Source organism: Cotesia glomerata, linkage group LG2 (genome assembly GCF_020080835.1).
Source record: "Cotesia glomerata isolate CgM1 linkage group LG2, MPM_Cglom_v2.3, whole genome shotgun sequence".
NCBI lineage: Eukaryota > Metazoa > Arthropoda > Insecta > Hymenoptera > Braconidae > Cotesia > Cotesia glomerata.
Window position 1 is genome coordinate 12,543,061 of NC_058159.1, and position 9,792 is coordinate 12,552,852.

General features: G+C 30.7%; 2 protein-coding genes across 2 annotated transcripts in view; one reads left to right on the forward strand and one right to left on the reverse strand.

Annotated features, from left to right (window-relative positions):
* Nucleotides 1-9,792, reverse strand: part of LOC123259960 — a 65,987-nt gene extending 56,195 nt beyond the window's left edge. The window contains exon 1 of the mRNA XM_044720808.1: nucleotides 8,314-9,792. Within this exon, the coding sequence (XP_044576743.1) occupies nucleotides 8,314-8,408 (95 nt within the window). The 5' untranslated portion in view covers nucleotides 8,409-9,792. The remainder of the gene's footprint in view (nucleotides 1-8,313) is intronic.
* On the forward strand, nucleotides 3,157-4,986 carry LOC123259961. The gene is made up of 2 exons (XM_044720809.1): nucleotides 3,157-3,919; nucleotides 4,500-4,986. The coding sequence occupies exons 1-2, from the start codon at nucleotides 3,379-3,381 to the stop codon at nucleotides 4,643-4,645; spliced, it is 687 nt and encodes a 228-aa protein (XP_044576744.1). The 5' UTR covers nucleotides 3,157-3,378; the 3' UTR covers nucleotides 4,646-4,986.

Consider the following 9,792-nt stretch of genomic DNA (forward strand, 5'->3'; position numbering starts at 1 on the left):
AGTTGTTCAGTTATCCGTTCATCTTGAAAATGGTTAGCGTGTATATTTCACGAACGAGACAGCGATTGATCGTGCTATAAATCCACCAAAAACTACACTCACTGAATTTTTTGAATTGTGTAATCGTGCGGATGATTTTGGTGCCTTTGCACGTACTTTACTCTATTCACAAGTACCACGCTATTTCACATGAGCTCAAACAAAACAATGGATACCCCGCAAGCAAGGCTCACCAGTTGATGCATGCCCCAATTTATTCAAATCAAACGCCTTGGGGCGAGTATTTACAGTGAATCCAAGACAGACTGAGTGCTTTTATCTTCGACTATTGTTGGTTAATGTTACTGGCCCATTTTCATTTCAAGATATACGTAAAGTGAATGGGCAACAGTATACAACGTATAAAAATGCATGCCTTGCACTCGGCTTGCTAGAAGATGACAATCAGTGGGAATGTATGCTTGCTGAAGCAGCATTGAACTGTACAGCAATACAAATTCGTCTACTATTCGCTATAGTGTTGACTACATGTTTTTCAGCCCGAGCAGAGATATTGTGGGATAATCACAAAGATTCAATGATTGATGATATATTGCATCAACATTGTACACGGTGTAACGATCTAGCGATAACATTCAGCGACGATATGTACAATGAAGCATTGATTGCTATTGAGGATCTTTGCATTATCATTGCCAACTTACCACTCAGTCATTTCGGTATGAATTCGCCAAATTGAGGTGCAACTGATTTAATGAACACTGAAATGAATCGTAAAATGCAGTACAACACTGTAGAAACGGCGGCGATTATTACTCGCAATGTCCCACTAATGAATGAGGAACAAAGAACCATTTACGACCGCATTATGCTCGCAGTTTCAGCAGGACAAGGTGGGTTCTTCTTTTTAGATGCACCAGATGGAACTGGCAAGACATTCCTTATTTCGCTAATTCTCGCCAAAATACGATCCAATAATGGCATCGCATTGGCCGTTGCATCATCGGGCATTGCGGCAACTTTATTGGATGGAGGCAGAACAGCTCATTCAGTATTTAAGCTACCACTAAATATTCAAAATAACCCTGACGCAGTGTGCAACATAAAAAAACAATCGTCCATAGCCACAGTGCTGAAACAGTGTAAAATTATCATCTGGGATGAATGTACCATGGCACACAAACATTCGCTTGAGGCGTTGAACAGGACATTGAAAGATATTAAAAACAACCACAAACTATTTGGTGGCACTCTGTTAGTCCTTTCAGGTGACTTCAGACAAACACTTCCCGTCATTCCACGTTTAATATACGCTGATGAAATCAACGCCTGCTTAAAATCATCGACATTGTGGCGTAATGTTGAAATAGTACAGCTGAAAGTAAATATGCGCGTTCAAATGCTTCAAGATCCCGATGTACACACGAATTACATAAATCTCGAGTGGCTTGCAGAAAGAGCAATGTTAGCTGCAAAAAATGTGGACGTTGACATTTTAAATCTGAAGATACAACAGTTATTGCCAGGGGACTTGGTATCATATAAATCTATTGATACAGTTTGCGATTACACTGAAGCTGTAAATTTTCCAACAGACTTTTTGAACTCACTAGATTTGCCAGGCATGCCACCACATAACTTACAATTGAAGGTTGGATCTCCAATTATTTTGCTTCGTAATTTGAACCCGCCACGGCTATGCAACGGTACGCGATTAGTCATTAAAAAATTAATGAAAAACGTTATCGAAGGCACCATTTTAAATGGCAAGTTTCGAGGTGAAAATATATTGATACCACGAATACCTATTATACCCACAGATGTGCCAATTCAATTTAAGCGTATTCAATTTCCGATTAGATTGGCATTTGCAATGACTATTAATAAATCCCAAGGCCAAACAATGTCTGTTTGTGGCTTAGATTTGAGCACACCATGTTTTTCACACGGACAATTATACGTTGCATGCTCTCGAGTGGGTAAACCATCAAGTTTGTTTGTATTAGCTAAAGACGGGCTAACAAAAAATATTGTTCACGCTGCAGCATTAAGAGATTAATAATATGTAATTGATTAATTATATAAATAATTATTACTTTTAATAAATTAAAACAATTAATGTTTGGTGTTTTGTTATTTTTAAACAACATTCCCTCATCGTTCACAGCGCTCCAGGCCTTTTTCACTCATATTCCACATCCTTATACACTTCCAATAAGTTAGTAATTTTTTTTCTACACTAAAAATTCTCTAGAAATTATTCACATGGCAAAACAACGTTTGCCGGGTCAGCTAGTATATATATATATAAATATATATATATATATATATATATATATATATATATATATATATATATATATTAGGGTGCTTTTTTTTTTGCGACTATTTTTTTTTTTTCGTTTCCATCCCGAAATTTTGTTGGAAATACACCCAAAAAAATTCCCTGAAAGTTTGAGCCCTTAATATTAATATTAAGTACTCCTACACAGCGTGTGAAGATTTCCCATTTGAAATATACGAGAACTTTCATTTTTTTTTTTTAAATTTCTATAGCTCAGTGGCATTTCATAGCATCACTTTGACCATGGACGGGTTTTTTTCAGAATTGAATGCTCTACAAAAGTGTCCATTGTCGCGAAGTCGTAACTCATACTGGCGGGGTAGTACGGACCACCAAACCGAATTTTTTATAGAATTCTTGTTTTTTCACTCATTATCTCATAAACAACAAGACATACAGAAAAAATGTTAATGATAATTTTGTAGGAAATTCAATTCTCTACAAAAAAGGTCCTCAGCACCAAATCACTAAGATCGATATTTTCTGAGATATTAATCATTGAAGTTTACGTAGCATTGAATTTCCACAAAATGTTGAATCAAATCTTAAAAAATAATGATTTTTTTATTCGTATCATAATTATAATTAGTAATTACTTATTGATTAAGTTACAAATTTAACGTAAAAAATTTTTAATTGTATTTTTCTGAAGTTTTTTATTTTTAAATAAATTTCTCATTTAAATCACCCCATAATATTTGAATTTATCATTTAATAATTCAATTTCAATGAAATTCTAGATAAAAATATATTGTGTATGATCATTACGAATAATATAGGATGTTTCTTTGTTGCTGTGGATTGTGATACTGATTAATTGCGGTTTATTTTTCTTGCTCTGGTAGTACTACTGAGCTTTCACTTGACCTTGAATGCGTTCAACAAATTTCCCCTTTAATTGCAGCGCTTTCTTTGTTTTCGCGTACTAATCCCGCGAGAGTAAGAACAAAGCTTAGTGGGCATTGATCAGTGTGACGCCGTTGTATGTATACTTTGTTAAATTTGAGGTTAGGTCGACTTTAACCATCATTAAAATGAGTGAAAAAATTGGTAATAAAACTTGGAATTATTTAATTGGATTTGAAAGAAGCCAAATAAATAATAAGCTGCCTTCGTATCGTGACTTACTAAATTTTTTTATGTATAAACATCAGTCTTTAAAATTAACTATTCGAAATAGTGCTACTAGTGTTATTAACGATACTAATACTATTCGGGCTAGTTTCAAGATTCCAACTATACGTCCTCAGCACAGTCTTACGAAGTTGGAAAAATTTTATGCCGAATATATAAAAGTGAAGACACATCACAAGAGGGAAAAAAAATCGAAAGCACAAAAACAGAATGTTGAAAAGTTTAACCAAAAACTAGATAAATTGTTCGATATTTCGAATTCCACAATGGTTAAGAATTTGCCAAAAGAGCAGCAACAATTTCTGAATGAGTGTCAAAAGGGGAAAACCAATCTTCACTCGCCCGTTACTAATTTCTTGCCGGTGGAAACTTTTCAGAATAAATCTGACACTGAACAGGAGATAACAAATGAAGATAATGAGAATAATACAGACGAAATTGGTTAGTTTCTTCTCACATACAACTATAAATTATCAAGCTCAACAATCAATCATTTTTAATAATCGAAAACAATTTCTTATAATTTAGACTCATATTTTTTCTACTTACTTGTAAAATTTAATTCGCATTAAAATTCTAATTTTCTTAACCTCATTATCTGAAAATTAAATTCTATATAATTTTTCAATATTTTAAAATTTGTGTCTAGATTCATAACTTTTTTTTCTAATTATTAGTCTATCATTTTCGGTTAAATTTCTATCAAGTAAATCTGAATAAGTGAGATAAATCAAAATTTATTTAATTTAATCTAACGCGCCAAAAGAAGTATAACTTCAAAAAATTTGTTTTCGATTTTTTTGCAGTCGAAAATCCCCACGCTATTAAAAAATTGAAGTCTCTGTAACCAATAAATTTAAAACACATATATATCATTTTGTCTTATTTTTATTGGGGAAAATTGACGGAAACTCAATTCAAAGAATATCTTTGCTTCTGGATAACAGAAGCTGAATATAAAATTTGAAAAATATTTGAATCGATTGGGTTTATTTATTTAATTCTGAAAAAATTGTTTTAGGCATGAAATTATCGCAACATTCGATGCCAGCAAGTTTTTGTAGTCTATCATCAAATTCCAGTGGGTTGAAACGAACATATTCTGATTTTGAGGATGAACTCCCTGTACCTCCTAAAAGAAAAAAATCAATATTTTTTAAGATTTGATTCAACATTTTGTGGAAATTCAATGCTAGGTAAACTTCAATGATTAATATCTCAGAAAATATCGATCTTAGTGATTTGGTGCTGAGGACCTTTTTTGTAGAGAATTGAATTTCCTACAAAATTATCATTTACATTTTTTCTGTATGTCTTGTTGTTTATGAGATAATGAGTGAAAAAACAAGAATTCTATAAAAAATTCGGTTTGGCGGTCCGTACTACCCCGCCAGTATGTGTTACGACTTCGCGACAATAGACACTTTTGTAGAGCATTTAATTCTGAAAAAAAACCCGTCCATGGTCAAAGCGATGCTATGAAATGCCACTGAGCTATAGAAATTTAAAAAAAATAAAAGTTCTCGTATATTTAAAATGGGAAATCTTCACACGCTGGGTAGGAGTACTTAATATTAATATTAAGGGCTAAAAATTTCAGGGAATTTTTTTGGGTGTATTTCAAAAAAAATTTCGGGATGGAAGCGAAAAAAAAAAATAGTCGCAAAAAAAAAAAAGCACCCTAATATATATATATATATATATATATATATATATATATATATATATATATATATATATATTCTTGCATGCGGCTACACACATACATTAATATTTATATTTATAAACAAAAATAATTAAAACAACCATAATCTAAAATTTTCTGCTCTTTTAATTTCAAAATACAATTACATAATAATTAACACTATAACCTAAAAACAAGTAAGAACGGAGTAAACAATATGGCATTGCAACCACACGCATGTATATATAGCTCTTTCTAATACGTATACACCACTACAAGCTCGTGTGCAGCCTTCTACCGAAAAATTATCAGAAATATTTATTAAATATTAATGAATCTTGTTTGGAACTAACAAATATTTCTTTTATGTTAATAAAGCTTTGTTAGCATTAAAAATATTTCTTAACAATAAAGAAGTTACTTATTTCATTATAATAAATATCCACAGATTCGGTAGAATCTGGCGCCAAGTTCCGTTCAAATCTGCTGTAAACGGAGCGCTAGACTACCGACTGTGTTTACTGTAAGCAGAACGGTATTTTGAGGTTGCAAAATTTTATTTAATTCTACGGTACTTTTTTTTCCTAAATTGTATATTATAACAGTAATTCATACTTTATTTGACTGTTATTAATTAATTATATTCACTTATAACAATTAATCTACTTGAAATTATTAAATTTAATCAGCACAAACTATAGCAACGCAAAAATTTCGATCCTGACTTTTTTTTCGATGGGCAAAGTGATCTGCCACAGACTAAATAATTCGAGAATGCATATTAATCCTTCATTAGATAGGAAACTACAGTTAAAAATAGATATTTCACAGCTTGCATCTACACCCGCCAGGGTGCGCTGGAATTATTTTTACATAAACTGTAGTTTAAAGGGGATAGTTTGCTATAAAAAATGCAACCAACGCGAGATTTAATTAAGTTGGTACCAATTGTAAATTTTTATTATAATTACAAAAAATACTAAAATCCGAACAAAAACAGTTTCACTGTAAAAAAATCGCGCCAAGTCCACGTTCATAAGACTATTAAGAAAAAAAAATTTGTTTTTTTCTTTACAAAAATATATAAAATAAAAAAATTAAAAAATCCAAGTAACCGATATGATTGTTTATGATTTTCGGAAATTAAAAAAAATTTTGTTATAAATTTAAAAATTAAGAAAAAAATTTTGGAACGTACTTGGTGTGCGTCATTGTGTATCTCAATTTTTTTTAATTTTGCAACCGCGCACACTAAATACGTTCCAAACTTTTTTTTTAATTTTTAAATTTATAACAAAATTTTTTTTAATTTCCGAAAATTGTGTGTGTGTGTGTGTGTGTGTGTGTGTGTGTACGGCCGTATGTAAACCTTTCATAACTTTTAAACGGGTTGACCGATTTCATCGCGGTTGGCACCATTTGAAAAATCTTGACTAAACTTAGATGTTGACCATAATTTGAACCGATTCGAACCAGTAGATTTTGAGAAATCTCAAAAAAACTGCAAAAAAATTTTTTTCAAATGTGATAAAAATAAAATGACAACAAATATTAAATCAAATCTTTCTTTTTTACTATTTCAATTAAAGTAAAATTCAAGGAAAGTATTGTAATTTTACAAACTTAGCTAATCTAAAAATATTTTTAAAATTACAAAACCGTTTTGTAAAATTAGTAACCTCACAGTGCTATGTAAGTTTTGTAATATTACTATACCCGATTATAATTTTAAATAAATGTTTTGCCTATTAGCTTCCAATACATATCTTGTAAAATTACAATAGAAATTTTTAACAGTGTACTTAGAAAATGATTCGAATAGAAGTTAAGTAAATGAAAAACACTTTTTTTTAATTTTTTGAACAATGATATTTCTTGACTGATTTTCATTCGATTTACGATTTTCAATCGACGTTGTTTATTGATTAGGTGAAGAGCTAATTAGATTTGGGAAGAGATCGGTACGGCATGCAGTGCCGATTTTTTGATAATCATTAATTTTCATAGAGGGAAGTTAAAAATATAATGTATCATTTTAATGATTAAAAACTATTAAAGCCGATCCATTAATGATGCCCTTACGAGACCATCCTTCTATCTTCAAAAAATCGCATAATCTAAACTTCGAGAAAACTGATTCTTCTTGAAATGGACCATTTCATTACTAGCGTGAGGTCAATGTGATCCATAGGAAGTTTAGTTTTGTTTTCATTGGAGGTGTGAGTTAACGTTAAAAATTAAAAAACTATTAGCAATGTGTTTTATTCTTCATAATTATATACTATGTGAATTATATGTAATAAGCCTACGTTTTTAATAGAAAAAAATGTAACTCTTACCCAAGCGTTACAAAAAAAAAAAATGTTGGCTTTTTGATAAATTTTAATTAACAAGAAGTCAAAAATTAATAATCGTCAACTTAAATTCAACAAAACATTAGCAAAAAAAAATTTGTGCCGTTTGGATACGTACTGCCGGGAAATTTTTACATGTTCTGTAATTTACGAAAAACTATAACGTAATAAAATATTGGTGAATCATAAAAAAAAATTTAATCTGTAAAATGATCAAGTATTATGCTGAATCAATACCTACTTTTTATTCTCTGAAATTATGTGATTATTACAATACTAGTAAAATTTTTGTTTTTTTACTCATGTATTTAAGCAGATATTTTCAACTCATGGCCAGTTTTTTAACCCGGAATTTAAGTTTGTCTCAGATCAAATTTTTATTATGCGTATAACTTGCATATGAAATTTGGAAATACAGTAGATCAAATCTAAATCACAAATAAAATTATATCACGGCTTAGAAAAAAAAGTCCTAAATTTTTTTTTATATTAGAACAAGTAATTAAATATTTTTTAATTAAATTGTTAAATAAAAAAATTTTGAAAAGTGAAATTTAACATTAAAAGAAAAGTTGATTACGGCGTTATTTTTTCGTAACGTACGACAAATATTCAAATTTTTTTCGATATGCAATTAAAAATAAATTTATGTCAAGATTGGCATATATTTAGAGTTATATCTATAAAACTTAGGCAATAATTATCGAGCTTCATATGATTAATAACGAACATATTTATATTGCTGACAGATATTTTAGTTTCTTCGACAACAACTCAGTTTAGGTACATTTACATACCTACAAAAGTCGGTTTCGTGCTCGTTTTCTCCGGTTGTGGCTTCGACGATTTCTTCAATGAAAATCCGTTCGTCACTACTAGCAAACACTGACATATCTTGTTCTTCCGCGCCACTTATTCTGTTCACACACCAAAATTATATCATAATTTAATAAAATGATCAGTTAAACTTATGGAACTATAACATCGGTGAATATCTTACACAGAAATAACTAATTAATATCAAAAAACTTATGGTTATTTAGTTGGTGTATATAATTTATATGCTTTTATCTTATGTTTTATTTAAGTTGAAACTAATATTACATGTATACATATTTAAAGTTCTTTCCACGATTCCACCTCTTTGTATTCGTGTGCCCTTAGGGCAACACGATATACAATACTGTATCCACACTTAACTTCTCTCATCAATAATAATTTATTTTGTTTTTACGCTAATGTTGAATGGTACACATCCAGAATTTATTCGCAGGACAACCAGCCCACAACGCACACAACGCCCGATCGTATTTCGCAATGGCGATCTTTGGCGGGAAACAGCTGAGGTTTTACACCCAACGTAAATTACTTCGCTGCCGCCGGTTCAGGGCCGAACCATTAAAGGGTACTTGAACGCTTAAAGGCAATCTCTACTGAAAATATTTTTTAACCATCACGCACAGTTAATAGTAGGTTCCTCTTAATTTTAATTTATCTTTAACTATAACATGGTTTACATTTTGTAACTTTGAGCACGTTTTGTTGTACTATAATAATAATACTTTTTCAATCAGACATTAATATAATAGTTGAATTAGAGTCTACTTTATTTAACCTATCATAAACCATAGTAGAATAGGACGTTAAGTTTTTTTGGTACAGAGAATAACAGATATTACCAGTGTATTGCGTAACAACGCAAAAAGTAACTTTTAAACACTTAATTCACAACGGCAGCGATAATAACAAGTACAAAAAACCAAAGTCGTGGATAAACAGAATTACAAGGAATGTCTCATGATTCTTCCCTACGCTCATTGATACAGACGATATTCAATCTTGTTAGGATATTTTTTACCATTGTTTATTGAATTTTTACGGCATTTAAAGATATTGATGAAATCCCATTAGTCATACTAATTTTTTTGGTATGAAAAACGATAAAAACACATTTCATTGAAACAAATTATATTTATCAATTTGTACTACTTATTGATTACAAAAATATACTATGGAAAAACGAGTATACTGCGACCGCGCGGGAAACATCTGCCAGCTGGTTAAGGTTTCGCCCATCAATAGTGGCTCTCTCCCACTAATCTACTACCAACTATGAGATTAGCAGCAATACTGCAATCCTGAAATATTCTCAAATAATATTTTAGAATAAGCCCATATGAATGAAATCACGACGTAAATGTGCTAATATATGTTAAAACTACATATCAGATGAAGGTTGACAGTGATAAATTAATATTGGTGAAATATGATATAAA

Excerpts from the sequence above, each read along its gene's own strand:
- LOC123259961 (XM_044720809.1), top strand. The coding sequence starts at position 3,379 with ATGAGTGAAAAAATTGGTAATAAAACTTGGAATTATTTAATTGGATTT. Across the intron at positions 3,920-4,499 it reads GAATAATACAGACGAAATTG|GCATGAAATTATCGCAACAT; the intron begins GTTAGTTTCTTC and ends AAATTGTTTTAG.